Source organism: Podarcis raffonei, chromosome 17, assembly GCF_027172205.1.
Source record: "Podarcis raffonei isolate rPodRaf1 chromosome 17, rPodRaf1.pri, whole genome shotgun sequence".
Taxonomy (NCBI): Eukaryota; Metazoa; Chordata; class Lepidosauria; order Squamata; family Lacertidae; genus Podarcis; species Podarcis raffonei.
Window position 1 is genome coordinate 10,922,185 of NC_070618.1, and position 16,738 is coordinate 10,938,922.

Consider the following 16,738-nt stretch of genomic DNA (forward strand, 5'->3'; position numbering starts at 1 on the left):
GTGCTTCATGAGTTGACTTGTAGAATTGTCACATATTTATCTATGTTTTTCTTTCTATGTAGCGGTTAAGAACGGAGAGAGATTCTCTGAAAGAAACCATTGAAGAGATTCGATGTGTACAAGCACAAGAGGGGCAGCTTACTACTTCAGGTAAAGAAAATCATGTAGAGAGTGTGGTGTGTGAAATACAAGATTTTGTTGTGGCATTTCAGGGAGTAGGTTGGTGCTGTTATTCATGAGTATATTTTAATAATCTGTGTGCCCCAAGTTAGTATCCTTTGCTGGGTCTCTTTTCCATTAATATTCCTTTATTGCTCTTCCCACATTTTGGTTTATATTGCATGGAATAAATAAATTGGTTGACGTTACCAGAGAAGAGGGTCATTTGCTTTATGGTCCTAGGGTGTAAGAGTAGGTTCCTTCCATATGGAAGATAAAACATGCAGGAGGGAGGGAGAGACTTCAGATGTTATAAATAAACTGCTTTTTTCAGAGCACTTGATTTCTAGAGAATTGGAAAATCAGGCTGTTGTTTCTCACAATATCATAAAAATCTCACAGTGGTTTGCTTCAGGGGTCATAAAAGGTGTAACAGTCTATTGAAATATAGTTCATTTGCCTGTTCACCTGGAGCCATCCTGCAAGGGTGCATGCAGATTCAGCAATTTGAGCTCAAAATGCCTTAATTCAGAATTTTTGTCAAGCACCTGTGTTTCATTAATCAAAATTAAGTTTAAGATTATATCAGTTACATTTTAAGTCTTTCTATTGTAGCATGAAAGTTGGAATATGCATTGAAATACATTTGAAATAATTTATTTCTGTCACATCCCAGATTAGCCCTACATGATCTAAGCATTTTCTTTTTCACTCTTTAAAATAGGATTGTTGCCCCTGGGAGGTCAGGAATCTTCTGACAGTTTAGCAGCTGAAATTAGTACCCCTGAAATCAAGTAAGTCTGAATTATATGGTCCTCTTTATGTCAGCATTGTATTTCATTAATATTTTCATTAGTAGTAAGAGAAGCTGTTGTTATCAGTCTCCACTCTGTTTATAATGTTCCCTCCCCCCAATGTTTGGTAAGGCAGTTCTTAAAATACTGTTCTTTCTGTGTTAATGTTACTGATGTGTTCTTCTGAGTCCCATTGCTGAATTTCTAATCCTGGCTCTCATCTTGTTTATTCAAGGGAAAAACTCATTCGCCTTCAACATGAAAACAAGATACTAAAGTTGAACCAAGAAGGATCTGATAATGAAAAAATTGCCTTGTTACAGAGCCTTTTGGATGATGCTAATCTCCGAAAGAATGAATTGGAGACTGAGAACAGGTAAGAAAGGGCTGTTTTTCCTTCAAAATGGGGCTATGTTCCTCTTTTCTTCATTTCTACTTGCCCTGTGACAAAGGTTATGGGCTCTAATAGCTTTATCTTTCACTGATCATACAACATAACAAAAGTTCTGTTTCTGCAATGAATTCCACAGTATTTTAAGGGGAGATGCATGTACCCAAGGTAAACATGATAATATTTGAAAGGAATAAGACTGTGCTTTTTGAAGAAGGCCATTGTGTCTGCAGATATTTGGTAAACACACTTACAAGCCACAGCTGACCCCAGGATATATTTATTGCATGTTTGAAGATCTTTGTGTGCCCCCTACATATGCTGCTGTGTTCATCATGGGAGACACTTATCGCATACACCTACATTTGTACTGTGTAATGCATTCCTAAATCTGTACAAAATGCAAAAAGACCCATGTTTTAAATGTAGGTCTTAGGGAAGTCTTATGACACAGGCTGTATGTTTTTAAAGGTAGCTCTAAAATTCTTCAGGCTTGAAGACCCAGTTTCTCCTTTCTTTTCTCCATTCCACAAAAGATCATACTCTCTGGTGAAATTATGCTTCTAAACTGGGGCTCTAGGAAGTCTTCTAGCCACAAGCTTTATCCCTGGTGGTTCAAAGGCATGCCCTGCCGAGCTCTGCTTTCTTGCAGTTTGAGACAACGGGATTCTGGAAAAGTTTTAATGTCAGAGGGATTTTTTTATACTGTGTTAATATTTTCTTATTGATTTTCCTTTGGAAGCAGCTTGCAAGGTGCTGTATTCAGCAAGAGATGGCAATCAATATTGTTCTTTTAGCTGCCCTTTAATTCATCACACTATAAAGTTTGTTTAGAAAGGCCCTATTAGTGTCAGTTCCCCATTTGGTTGGAATGACAGAGCAGGTCTTTTCTGTTGCCATGCCGTGACTTTGAAATTCCCTGCCTACAGAGGTTTGTTTTGCTGCCTCCTTTTTTGGCCTGCCACCTTACAGTTAAGGCCTTTGGCCTTGTCATAATTACTTGTCTATTAGATTTTTATTGCTGCTATGTTTAACTTCTTCAATTGCTACCTTGCTATTTTTCACATGTTTTATGATTTCTGTTAGCCACCTTGAAATGCACAAGGTGAGGCTATCAGTGTGTTTAAAAATAATACTTTGTGCCACTTGTTCAAATGCTGTATGAATTGCACACTGAATTGTAAACAAAATTGGGCGACTATGGTTTTTTGTTTTAAGGAGAATAAATAAGACTTAATGGTTGTTTCTGAGAAGAAAGTGATCTTTTTCTCATTATTTCTAGGCTCGTAAATCAGAGACTGCTTGAAGTACAATCTCAGGTTGAAGAACTGCAGAAATCCTTACAGGAGCAAGGTTTAAAAACAGAAGATGTAAGTGGAAAAAGACAAAAACTTCTTGCAATCAGTTTATAATAATGCTGACTTTTCCAGCATCTGGTATTCTAACTCAATCGACTTTAAATTTTTCAAAGCTTCATTTGCTTTCACATGTAAAAATAAAATAATGTGATTCCCTGGTTCTAACTATTTTTAAATGGGATCAGAGTTCCCAGTTTCAGATAAGAAGCTTCCTGCTGGCAAGTCTAGTCAATATGGAGCAACTGAGTTGATCACCTGTTCGGTGTGTTCACTGTACGAGGACCACCATGTAAACACTAAATCATAGGTGGCTAACTTGTGGACCTCCAGGCATTGTAGAACTACAGTTTGCATCATCTGTGGCACAATGAGTCAGTGTGTCTGGCTGTTGACAAGAAGTTTGTTGGTTCGAGCCCACCCAGGGATGGTTGTGGGCAGGATATTCCTTCATTTCAGGGGGTTGGACTAGATGACCCTTGGGGTCCCTTCCCACTCTGAGTCTTTGGAGTTGTGATTCAGCAGTAGCTGGAGGCCCACAGATTAGCAGCCCATGCTCTTAAAAGCATTCAACAAAGTGTGTCAGTTTTATACTTTTCCTTGGATGTATATACTGTACAACCCCAGCCCCTTTTGAATGGGGGGGAAAAAAGATTAGCATTTTGTATCATTGTTAGGTGGGCTGCCATTCACCTCATCTAATTACTTCTGGTTGCTTTCGCATGTAGTCCTTACCTTACAGTGACCTCAACCATCTTTTGAAAGTTAAGGTCGAGTTGATATTCGTGTATGTGTTTTATTTAAAAGATGTCTCGTTGCAGCATTTGTGTTTTAATTAGCGCACTTATTCATATACTTGAAACGGGTTTGTGCTAGCTTTCCACAGCTCTCTAGAGGATGAGACAGGAGGAAGAGACCTTAGAGAGCAGAGAGAGAAGAAAATGTGCATGCTCTGAGAATGCCTTGCTTTAAATGTGTTCTCTTCAGAAAGATACTATGTAGTTTATTCTGTTGGCTGCTGTTTGCTTCGTACTAATCTGTTGCCTCTGTCTCTCGGCACTGGTTTCTGCTGAAGGCTATTGTGAGTATGGCTTCCTATTTACTTCAATCTGCTCTTAATCAGTCAATGCCGATTTGTGGCTCTGTTTTTTCTTTTTAAGAGAAACTTAAATGGATAAAGTTTCCGTTCTTATTCATGTTATGTTTCACAGTTTCTACGTGTTGTGCACCTGTGGCTTAGCAGAACCTTAGGGGGCGTACACCTCCCAAATATTTTTATGTGTGTTGTTATCGTGGCAATGCTTCAGCTGTGTTTGTTGCATGCTTCCTTAGACACAGGTGAAGAAGTTTGCAAGTACTGCAATCAACCACAATTTCAGTTATTTAATTTGTAGTTAATGCTTTTACACTATTTTTATGTAGGCGTTTCCATACAGGACTGAGCCACATTAAAATTTACATTTATTGCGGTGTTCGCGCATTGTTCTTATAACAGAAATCATGACATGGGCTGTAAATCCCTTGTTTCTTAAATAGGGATGCCTTAATATTTTATAACATTCCTAAATGAACACACTTCTGTGTAGGAATTGGCATGAAACCCATGTATGACTCAACACCTTCTGAAGGGGAGGGCATTGGAGATCATCACCGCTCCTTTGCAAATGTTGCACATGGCAATGTACATGTCGATTGCATGTACAAGATTTTTACATGAGACTTGCAATATGCTCCTCAAAACCTAGCTATACCTTTTTGAACAATTTGGAAGTGGTTTTAACAAATTTATGTACTACGCATTCTTATATATTTAGAAAGCAAAAAAATTCCATACTTGCTCAAGTTAGTGCATTTAGATCAACGCTGCACATATGCTATGAACCTTGTCTGAATAGGGCTACATTGCATGTATGTAGCAGCTATGTTTTTGGCTTGTATGGCACCGGTTAACTCCCTCGACCTTATCTCGTTTTTTTTACAAAGTCGCTGAGGGTAGTAGCTGTCTGACAATTGACAAAATTGCTGCCAGAACAGAGCAGCCACATGCCCAGCCTGTAACATAGCATGCCCAATGCAACTGTGGGTCAGTTCATGCAGCAGGCACTAAATGAGACCATTCTGCCTGGCCATGCATATGGTTTGGAGGGATAAAGCATGGCCTCCATGGGGCTGTCCCTGAATAAGTTTGGCCCAACTCATAGCCGTGGACATGCCTTAGACTTGGTGTTCACCTCTATGGATGTTGGTGATCTGACACTAACTAAAAGCGAAACGAAAGAAGTGCCATGGTCAGATCACTTCCTGGTGCAACTGGACTTCTCCGCAACCCTTCCCCTCTGCAGGGAGGTGGGACCGATTCAGATGGTCCGCCCCCGCCACTTAATGGATCCAATTGGCTTCCAGAGAGTGGTAGGGGATGCTTTATCCCAAGTTGATGGCCTTTCAGCTGATTCCCTGGTGGCACGCTGGAATGCGGAGTTAACCAGGGCTATTGACTGTCTGGCTCCGAAGCGCCCTCTCCGATTGCATGGAGCCCGGACAGCCCCGTGGTTTTCCCCGGAGCTGAGGGTGATGAAACAATCGTTGAGACGGCTAGAGCGCCGGTGGCGGAAAACTCATTCTGAATCAGACCGGACACGGGTTAGAGCTCAACGTCGAGCCTACCAAGTGGCAATGGCGACGGCGAAGAGGGCCTTCTTCGCCGCCTCCATTGCATCTGCAGAAAACAGCAGCAGGAGACTTTTTCAGGTGGTTCGCAATCTATCGGAACCACCTGTACCACCGGGGCCTGGTAGGGACCCCAAGATCTCCTGCAATGCTTTTGCCAAGTTTTTTGCAGATAAAATCGCTCAGATTCAGAAGGAGGTAGACTCCACCGTGGGAGCAGGGCCAGGGCGGGAGAGTGCTAGAGTTCTGTCTGGTCCTGTTACATGGGATCAATTCCAATCTGTTACCTCCGAGGATGTGGACAGGCTGCTTGGACAAGTGAAACCGACCACCTGTCTCCTTGATCCTTGCCCATCCTGGCTGATAAAAGCAAGCCGGGAAGGGCTGGGCGATGGGCTCTGCGGGGTGGTGAATGCTTCCCTCTGTGAGGGAGCCTTCCCAGACCCGCTGAAAGAGGCGGTCATTAAACCGCTTCTTAAAAAAACATCTTTAGACCCGGCCAATTTGGCCAACTATCGCCCAGTCTCAAATCTGCCATTCTTGGGCAAGGTGATTGAGCGGGTGGTTGCTGAACAACTCCAAGCACGCCTGGAGGAAACGGACCATTTGGATCCCTTCCAATCAGGATTCAGGCCTCACCATGGGACTGAAACTGCCTTGGTCGCGCTGGTTGATGATCTCCGGCGGGCTAGGGACAAAGGTGAGAGCTGTTTCCTAGTTCTGCTGGATCTCTCAGCGGCCTTTGACACCATCGACCATAACATCCTTCTGGACCGTCTAGAGGGGCTGGGAGCTGGGGGCACTGTCATACAGTGGTTCCGCTCCTTCCTCCTGGGCCGTGTCCAGAAAGTGGTGGTGGGGGATGAGTGTTCAGACCCCTGGGCTCTCACTTGTGGGGTGCCTCAGGGTTCTGTCCTCTCCCCCAAGCTTTTTAATATCTATATGAAGCCGCTGGGAGAGATCATCAGGGGGTTTGGACTGGGTGTTCATCAGTATGCAGATGACACCCAGCTCTACCTCTCCTTTAAATCAGAACCAGTGAAGGCAGTGAAGGTCCTGTGTGAGTGCCTGGAGGCGGTTGGAGGATGGATGGCGGCTAACAGATTGAGGTTGAATCCTGACAAGACAGAAGTACTGTTTTTGGGGGACAGGGAGCGGGTTGGTGTGGGGGATTCCCTGGTCTTGAATGGGGTAACTGTGCCCCTGAAGGACCAGGTGCGCAGCCTGGGAGTCATTTTGGACTCACAGCTGTCCATGGAGGCGCAGGTTAACTCTGTGTCCAGGGCAGCTGTCTACCAGCTCCACCTGGTACGCAGGCTAAGACCCTACCTGCCCGCAAACTGTCTCGCCAGAGTGGTGCATGCTCTAGTTATCTCACGCTTGGACTACTGCAACGCGCTCTACGTGGGGCTACCTTTGAAGGTGACCCGGAAACTGCAATTAATCCAGAATGCGGCAGCTAGACTGGTGACTGGGAGTGGCCGCCGGGACCACATAACACCGGTTCTGAGAGATCTGCATTGGCTCCCAGTACGTTTCCGAGCACGATTCAAAGTGTTGGTGTTGACCTTTAAAGCCCTAAACGGCCTCGGTCCTGTATACCTGAAGGAGCGTCTCCACCCCCATCGTTCAGCCCGGACACTGAGATCCAGCGCCGAGGGCCTTCTGGCGGTTCCCTCATTGCGAGAAGTGAGGTTACAGGGAACCAGACAGAGGGCCTTCTCGGTAGTGGCGCCCGCCCTGTGGAACGCCCTCCCATCAGATGTCAAAGAGATAAATAATTACCTGACATTCAGAAGACATCTTAAGGCAGCCCTGTTCAGGGAAGTTTTTAATATGTAACGCTGTACTGTTTTTAACACTGATTGGGAGCCGCCCAGAGTGGCTGGGGAAACTCAGCCAGATGGGCGGGGTATAAATAATAAATTATTATTATTATTATTATATTATTATTTTCACTAACCTTCTGACAGCTTCAAGGATTCCTTCATCTTTCGAGGTGGGTGAGTGAACAGGTAGCTGCTACAGATGGAATGGGTCACGTAGGACCTTGCTTAGGGGCTGCTGTGTGAACTGGACTCGAAATGAATTTATCGATACACATTACATTGTACATGAGCGGTACAAAGCAGAACAACCTTAATCTTTCTTTAAAAAGCATTTTGTTATATTTTATGGGCGGAACTAACATTTTTACAATTTATCTATATGCTAATGTTGGCAACAAAACCCAGTGGTGGTGGTGGTAATAATAATAATAATAATAATAACAATAATAATAATAATAATAATAATAATAAAAAATAATAATAATAATTTATTATTTATACCCCGCCCATCTGGCTGGGTTTCCCCAGCCACTCTGGGTGGCTTCCAACAAAACACTAAAATACAATAACCTATTAAACATTAAAAGCTTCCCTAAACAGGGCTGCCTTCAGATGTCTTTTAAAAGTAAAATAGTTGTTTATTGCCTTGACATCTGCTGGGAGGGCGTTCCACAGGGCAGGCGCCACTACCGAGAAGGCCCTCTGCCTGGTTCCCTGTAACTTGGCTTCTCGCAGTGAGGGAACTGCCAGAAGGCCCTTGGTGCTGGACCTCAGTGTCCAGGCAAAACGATGGAGGTGGAGACGCTCCTTCAGGTATACAGGACTGAGGCCGTTTAGGGCTTTACAGGTCAGCACCAACACTTTGAATTGTGCTTGTGGTGCACTTTTGTCAGAGAAAAGCTACTTTTAGGAGGGGGCGATATTTGGTATAAGAGCAGGTGGTCCTTAACCTTTTCCTGCTCCAATTCTCACCCCTCCCCTGGTGGGATTCCAGGTTTATATTTGTTTTTCCTTGCTTTCACATGTCTTGCACTGTGAGAAGAAATAAACTTAAGAGGGTCCAGCTGAAAAGTATTAAGTACCTGAGGCTGCCCATTTAGGCTTTGTTGCACACATTTGCTTTAACTTTTTGTTCTACCCTCAGTTTTCAAATCTATGCCACAATGAATGCTTCAAATAACACTTTTTTCTTTTGTTTTTAGTCAGTCATTCTGAAAAAGAAGCTTGATGAACACCTGTAAGTAGTAAAATGTTTTCTACTACTTACGTAAGAATAGGAAAACAATTATTCTTATCCCAGGCAGCACAGTTAGGAGTGAACCAGCTGAAGATGGTTAATACATTGAGCATTTAAAAGATATTTTTAGATCCCAACCCTAAATATTTTTATTGAAAAGTTAGTACCACCCGTTCAGGGTATCTTGGGACTGCATTGTTAGCGTAATGAATTTTACTGATAGGAATCAGGTGGCATATATTTTGTTAAATTTGACAGAAGTTTTAGAGTGTTATTCTGAAATAGGAATTTTCCAGGGAAAAGTAGTTCAGCAACCGGTCATACTCTGGCTCTATCTTTTTTAATAGTGAAAAGCTGCATGAAGCTAATAATGAGCTTCAGAAGAAGCGAGCTATCATTGAAGAGTTAGAGCCTCGATATAACAACAGTTGTAAGTAGTTTTATATTTTGCCTCGTAACTGAATTTTATTGTTACAATCGTAAAAACACTTCTTTCAAAACACAAATAAATGTCTTAACACAGCTAATTTAGGACTCTGCATTTGGGTTTTTTTACAACACAGCATCTAGTTGTTTTCCTTTAAATCAGCTAAACCATGATAATTGGCTCTTTTCTTCATTTAGATAACACAGTGTTGTATGTTTGTAACTGGCACTCACTCTAAATGGCAGAAATGGAATAGTCTGGCATAGGTAGCCTCCATTTGTATTATATACCACCACCATGTGGAGACAGGTAATTTAAAAACAAAACAAAACCACAGGTTGCAAGGCTGTCCCAAGACATTTTGCTGCCTGTAGCAAAACAGCAAATGATATCCCCTAACTCCCCCACCTCCCAAAAGAAATTGAGTCAAGGATCATGGTATGTAAGATTGCCCATATCATTTTGGCACTTGATGCAAAAAATCCCACAAACACCTCTCCCCGGGAGTATAAATAAATAAAGAACATTTTGCTGTCCCTTAATTACACCTCAGATCTTCTGCTTGAGGTAGACACTGCACTCTCCTTGCCATGAACATCCCCAATACATATGCCAGTATTAGGCTTGTCAACATTTTAGTTTTGAGTACCCTGTCCAGCCTTGGAAATCCATTTGCACAACATCATTTAAATAGTGTACTAAACTCCCTAACAGCAGTTTAATTGCATATGGGTTCATGTTCCTTGAAGAACTCGCAATAAAAAACGTCCACACAAATGAAACCCAAAGGAAGGTTTGGTGTACTCTGCTGCCAAGTTTTCCTCTGCATCTCCATTGTTACGCTGGATGGAGGGGTTTCAACCTCCCCACCCAGAGCGTGTGTGTGTGTGTGTGTGTGTGTGTGTAGGTATAGGTATAGAGAGAGAGAGCTGTCTGACTTGAACATCATGTTTATGTGCAATGGGGGGTGTTCTTGGGGGAGGGTGTTTACAAGCCAGCAATCTTCCCTGTCAAAGGGATTGGATTTCCATTTTCAAATATTCTTAATAGCCCCATAAACACATCTGTCTTTTCAAATTTACTTTAAAAAGTGTTTCTATAAGCTGTCAGCAATATCTGAAATGTGACATCTTCTCCCAATAAAGCTCTCAAAATAGAAGAGTTGCAAGAAGCTTTGCGTAAAAAAGAAGAAGAAATGAAGCAAATGGAGGAAAGATACAAGAAATACTTGGAAAAGGCTAAAAGTGTGAGTATCTTCTGTTCTCCACCACCTTCCTTAGAGGGCTGAGACTTGTTCTCCCTCTGTAGCCTCACAAAATTATCAATAGGAATTAACAATATGCCAATACCAAGAATGAGTTAGATTGTGTTTTAAGATTTTTTTATTTTTTTTAACTCTGCCAGCTCTGTGTATCTTGTTAAGGATCCATAGCGCAGTTGGTAGAATGCATATTTTGCATTCGGAAGGTCCCCAGGTTCTCTAGCATCTCAACCTAAAGCAGTTGGGACGTAGGTGATGGGAAAGACACCTGTCTGTCTTGAGACCCTGCGGAGGCACTTCCGAGGATAACAGACAATGCTAGGATAGATGGGGAAATAGTGTGACCCAGGAGAAGGAATTTTCCTGCGTTCTTACTTTGTGCTGTATGGTTCTTGCCCCTTGCAGGTGATCCGTACTTTAGATCCCAAACAGAACCAAGGGTCGGCACCTGAGATTCAGGCACTGAAGAATCAGCTGCAAGAACGTGACAGGATGTTCCATTCTTTAGAGGTAACTTATGCTGGGTTAGCCTAAATGGTTTTAACTTGAGTTTGACATTGGGCAGGATTCAACCAACAAGTCCCGCCAATGGAAGCCTGAACTTGCGCAATGGGGCTTCCCCCTCGCCCTCCGCCACGATGCCCTTCAAAATTGACTTGTTTTGGAAGCTAAAAAGCTTCCACCGATGGAACAATTGCCATGGAGCTACATTGAATTTTGCCCACTGTATTTTTACTCGGTTGTATCCTACCCTGAGACCTTACTGCCAAGGGTGGGTAAGACATCTGTAATAAATAGCAGTACAGTGGAACCTCACTTTTTGAACGTAATCCATTCCAGAAGACCGTTCCACTTCCGAAATGTTTGAAAACTGAGGATCAATGGGCGGTTGGCAAACTCCATTGAAAAAATGGAAAAACACGGAGCAGAAGCTATTCAAAAACAGAAGCAATTGCTTCCAGGTTTTGGGCGTTTGGGTTCCGAATCGTTCGTCAACGGAGACGTTCAAGAACTGAGGTTCCACTGTAGTAGTAACTTGCAGATCAGTTCTATGTGTGTTTTCTCAGAAGCAAGTTCCACTGATTTTCCAGCTGGCTAATCCTCTGGCGAGAAAGCAGTCCTGTCCCTCCCCTGATGCTGATGGATGAGGGCGAGATTTGCATTGTGAGCAACTGCCTCTTCATCACAGAGAGGAATATTGCCAGTCAGAGGGACTTATCCTCTGTGTCAGAGGTCCCAGCTTTGCCCAGGCAGGCAGAAAGCCACCACTAGCAGATCTCCTTCCAGTGTTAGCAATTGGAGTGCCAAAAAAAGCAGGGTGCAATGCCTGCAGCTCTGGAGCTGGCATAATGAACAATTACAAGAAGCTGCTTCCTCACACGCCCACCTCCACTCACAAACCTTTTGCCCTGGTTGGTGTGAGTGCCAGAGCTCCAGATGCAGCAGGAGATCTGCCACTTCACTCTTTCCTGGCCCCAAGTTAGGATTGCTCTATCCTTGTGCATAGAATTGCTGCACTGTTGGCAATTATATTGTGCTCCTGAATGTTCACTGTTGGGTTAAGTTTTCATCCTGGGCTCCTGATTTGAAGTAGCAGCCTGAATGTAAAAACAGGCAGCCGTGCACCATGTAAAGGTAAAAGGTAAAGGACCCCTGGACGGTTAAGTCCAGTCAAAGGCGACTATGGTGTTGCGGCGCTCATCTCGCTTTCAGGCCGAGGGAGCCAGAGTTTGTCCACAGACAGCTTTCTGGGTCATGTGGCTAAACCACTTCTGGTGCAACGGGACACCGTGATGGAAACCAGAGCACATGGAAACACTGTTTGCCTTCCTGCCACAGTGGTACCTATTTTTCTACTTGCACTGGCGTGCTTTTGAACTGCTGGGTAGGCAAGAGCTGGGACAGAGTAACAGGAGCTCACCCCGTTGCACCATGTGGTCACTAATTGAAAATGCTTTTTTTATGATGGCTCTAATGCTACAACTAATGGGGAGTAAAATTCATGCACTTGGACCTGCAATGCTGCATAAATACCTTTAGCATGAATGCCAAATAATCAAAAGTTCTTGATAATGCTTTTCTTAATTAGAAAGAATACGAGAAAACGAAAACTCAAAGAGATATGGAGGAGAAATACCTTGTCAGTGCCTGGTACAATATGGTAAGTAGTCCAAAGTGAAAATAAACACTCAGATATGACTTGTGTTTGTAATAGGTTTTCCTGAACAAGGATGACTCTCAAACCTGAGAGTGTTAAGTGCAGGGGTGTCGATTTGATTACCATAGAGATTTGTAGTTTGTGGTATGTTTTTACTCTTTGCTGCTTCAGGACCTATGCTCCAGGCCTAAGGAGGAAGTGTGTGTGCTGTGATGCTGCAGGAAACAGGTGCGAGAGGGGTGGGAGAGCACAGCATTGGTCCTAAGCCCCAAACATTCCTGGAAACTCCATAATGGAGGTACATGAAATAGTCTATTGTGGCTAAAGTCACTTTTCACATGAAAAGCCTACCTTCTTTCAGGTTTTTTTTTTGAACCCATATTTGATTTTTAAAATGCCACCTAAATACTACTTTTCACCCCTCCTTCTGATTAGTAGATCAGTTGCAGGTGTAAGCTAGAGGAATTTTTTAAATTCTTTCCGTAACATGACTCATCCTTCTGTGGCTTCTGTATCCAGGCCTATTTCTTTCAGCTGTCTCATTATAATTGTCAAACATAGTTCAAAAACCCTTCTAAATGGCTGGCTGATTTTGCCTGAAACAGCAGGGTACAAAATCTAGCTTCCTGAGAATCTCGGCTTTCATTTTTTTAAAAGAGCTTTTTTTCTATATTTCTTGGTTCTGAAGATGCACCTGAAAGTACATCAGCTATGAGCCTAATAAAATTTCAGAGGCCTCAATAAGATTTCCGGTCATTGTAGGGTAGGGTGCATGTGCTATAGATACTTTCATGTATGTACATATAGATGTACAAAACCACCTCCTGCTTTGCACGCAAACAGGACAGACACATGCATAAATACACATTTGCTGCCCCATCATGTCCAGCTTAGCTGTTGGATGGGAAAAGGCAAATTTCTGTGAGATGTAAACAAGTATTCAGCAACACACAGCAAAGCTAAGGTGGAAAGCTTTTGAAAAAATGGTGTTCACGGTGGCCCTGTGCTGCCTTACGTGCCTTTCTTTTATGAGCATCTGCCTTCTCCAAAGTCCATTTTCTCTCTACAGGCCAGGAAGTGAGGCTTGCAAGTATTCCTACCCTAATCAGAAAGCTATCGTGGAAATAAAGGGTGGCAGGTTCCTACTGTCTTAGCCTCCATAATTCAAGAATCATAAATCAAGCAGTGTGAAAGGAAAGGTTTTGATAACCTTAAAGCTGGGTCTATTGGCATGTTTTTGTCTTCCTCCAGGAGTTACCCATACGTAGGGGTTGGCCGGCAAGCGTCAGCTCATCTGTGGAAGCTTTGCACATGTACACAGGAAGCAACCTCATCACAGACATGCCACTATAGTTGCCATACCTCTGAAGTTTAGTTGTTCACCACTGCCACTGGAGAATTGATAGAGGTCATGCATGCTGGTGCAGTGTGGCTAAGATTGTCACCTGGGAAGTTGCCAAGTTCATCTCATGCCTGCCATGAATTTATTAGATAGCCTTAAGCAAACTACTCTCTCTTAGCTTTAGCCAGAACTCTCAAAACATGCAATGGAAATGCTAAATTTGATAATGAACATTTGGGTTTTACTATGGTCTCTTGGCTCCCTGCCCCAAATCTGGGTGGCCCTGTTTGGGAAAGGGATGGTCCAGCGCAGCCAACACACCGTAGTAGAGCAAACTCAATGTATGTTTTAGTTACTACCTCTTTCATAATATTGGAACCCAGGTTTATCGATGAAGCTGATCCATGGCAGAACCAGGACAGACCAAGGAATTACTGCTTTGCACAGCACATGGTTCAATTATGGAACTTGCTACCGCAATTTATAGTGATGGCCACCAACATGGACACCTTTAAAAGGGGATTCGACAAATTCATGAAGGATAAAGCTATCAATAACTACCAGTCATGTTAGTTGCATTAGTTCCAGTATCAGAAGCGCTGTCTCCCTGAGTACTGGTTGATGAGGAGCATGAATGGGAGTTTGCTGTTACACTCATGTCCTCATAGTGGGCTTCCCATGAGCATCTGGCTGGTACCTCGGGTTATATACTCTTCAGGTTACAGACTCTGCTAACCCAGAAATAGTACCTCAGGTTAAGAACTTTGCTTCAGGATGAGAACAGAAATCGTGCTCCAGCGGCCCGGCGGCAGCAGGAGGCCCCATAGGCTAAAGTGGTGCTTGAGGTTAAGAACAGTTTCAGGTTAAGAACGGACCTCCAGAATGAATTAAGTACTTAACCCGAGGTACCACTGTACTGGACAGGAGGGGCCTTTGATGTTATCCAGCAAGGCTGCTTTTATATCTACCTGCCTTTTGTCTTTCTAGGGTATGGCTCTTCATAAAAAAGCAGCAGAAGACAGACTTGCTACCACAGGTTCAGGACAGTCCTTCCTGGCTAGACAAAGGCAAGCCACCAGCACAAGAAGAGCCTATCCTGGCCATGTCCAGCCAGCGACAGCAAGGTAGAAGAAGGCCCTGCCTTTTGAATGGAAGCCATCCTGGGATCAAGGCCTACTTCTGTTACGAGTGACAGCATTTCAGGAAACTTTAGCCAGCATCCTTTCTGTATCTTTGTTCCTTGCGGTTGCTGTTAACCATTTCAGGAAGGTGGTTCTTTCTTTCTTTTTTCTTTTTTAAGAAAACACTTTCTCAATGTTTTTAGTCTTACTTTCTGGAGCCTTCCCTTTGTCTTTTGATGTGCCAAAATGTTGGAAAACACCTAGTGGAATGTAATAATGGAATCTCCCCCTCTCTTCCCCTTGTTTATATGGAATTGTCCTGTCTCACCTGAAAGCTGATGATGGCTAAGTAGCAAACCGAAAATGTCCCGTTGGCAAATGATGTTGCCATCCTTTCCAAGGCTACCATTGTATAAAGGGAATTACCTTTTCTTTCTCAATCCAGTCTGGTCTGTTTAAATTATGTGATGGAATTTGCAATGGTGTTGCATAGAATTGTTATGAAATGTGTTAGCAGCAATAGTCAGATGCTGGCAGAAGCTGTAACCTGGCTGCAAGTACCTGATCGCGTGTGTTCATGTCCTTCTATTTATCCTTCTCTTGGCTTTAATTTGGAGTGGCAAGCTGATTTTTGTCCTTATTTGCCCATGTTCTTTTTTTTCCTTTTAGTATCACTAAGGTTAAAAATGATTTGATGTTCCTGTTCCATTCTTGGTTAGTTCAATCACCGTGGAATATGGCAACCATTCATTGCATGGCCAATTGCTTTAAAGCTTCCCTCTCTGCACTCTAACCAAGTGAAGCACCCATCCTTTTCATTGCCATGTTATCGCAGTTCTCCACCTGCTTGGAAATCCTAGGAGATGGGACCATAGTAGTATTCTACTTACTGTGTGCCTTGATCCTACAGATGCCTAGTATTCTACATGGTTAAACCATCATGGAGAAATTTTATGAAGCAGTGAACTGTGTAGAACAGTGCTCTCCTGATCCCCCAGATAACATTTGACTCAAACTCCTCGTGAGTCCCAGGCAACATGATCAGGCATGATGGGAGTTGTAGTTCAAAAAGTTCCCCACCCCTGGTGTATCAGGGTTGATTTTGATTGGATGTCTTTGGTGGATGCTGTCTTCAAATTGCCATCTACCACTGAGGACTATTCTTAATAGGTCAATAAGGAGGGAGAGTCCATTCATTGCCTTACAGATGGTACCATTGCCTTCAGGCTTGGTGATTCTGACATGAAAGCTCGCTGTCCTTTTGTGCCAAATCTTCATACATGCCTGTACTGTTAATGGGTCTTTGTCATGAAGGAAGGCTAGCAATTCCCCTTCAGATTTTGATCCTTCCAAGTATTGCGTTCTAGATGTTGAGCCACTTGCACCCTTTTCAAATTAATGTGTGAGAAGTTTGGGGTTGCTCAAGACGAGTAGTTCCATATGGATCCACCATGGAAGTAGTTTAGAGGTTTTGTTGGAAAACTTCACCTTAAAATAAAAATTCAGTGTGTCTAACGTTCAGCAGAGAACAGCTTTTTGTTGTGTATCCTTCCAAATGTAGATCATAGTGACCTTTTCCTTTCGAGGAGGGGAAAGGAATCGGAGATGGCTTTAACTTGGAAGTCCACCTGGTTTTTATGGCCACATTTTCAGTATAAAATGTTTTTCTTCTCATCCTCATTTTGTGCGAGAATGCACAGCACATCTTAATTTTTAAAAAGGAATTTTGCCTTTATTCAGCACCACCCTAGTACGTAAAAGGAGTTCTTAAAGTTCAGTAATGTGTAGAATAGTAATTAAAAGGCAGGGTGTGGCTGTTAGCCCTTTGTAGTATGGTTTAATGTTAGATGAAGTAAGTCAGGTATTTCCCTCAGTAGGCATAAAAGTAAATTAAAAAATCCTTCACAGGATCATTCACTTGGTAATCTGCCTATTTTCTGCAATGGTGAATTTGAAACTGGAGACAAAATATGGGAGGTATCTATGCATAGTTTTCA

At 42.9% G+C, this 16,738-nt stretch overlaps 1 protein-coding gene across 1 annotated transcript in view; it reads left to right on the forward strand.

The window, feature by feature from the left end:
* HOOK3 (hook microtubule tethering protein 3) overlaps nt 1-16,651 on the forward strand; it is a 52,865-nt gene extending 36,214 nt beyond the window's left edge. The window contains exons 13-22 of the mRNA XM_053371674.1: nt 63-150; nt 884-953; nt 1,189-1,329; nt 2,627-2,714; nt 8,398-8,432; nt 8,780-8,862; nt 10,005-10,105; nt 10,526-10,630; nt 12,210-12,281; nt 14,608-16,651. Of these exons, the coding sequence (XP_053227649.1) occupies nt 63-150; nt 884-953; nt 1,189-1,329; nt 2,627-2,714; nt 8,398-8,432; nt 8,780-8,862; nt 10,005-10,105; nt 10,526-10,630; nt 12,210-12,281; nt 14,608-14,748 (924 nt within the window). The 3' untranslated portion in view covers nt 14,749-16,651. The remainder of the gene's footprint in view (nt 1-62; nt 151-883; nt 954-1,188; nt 1,330-2,626; nt 2,715-8,397; nt 8,433-8,779; nt 8,863-10,004; nt 10,106-10,525; nt 10,631-12,209; nt 12,282-14,607) is intronic.
* Nucleotides 16,652-16,738: the final 87 nt, after the last annotated feature.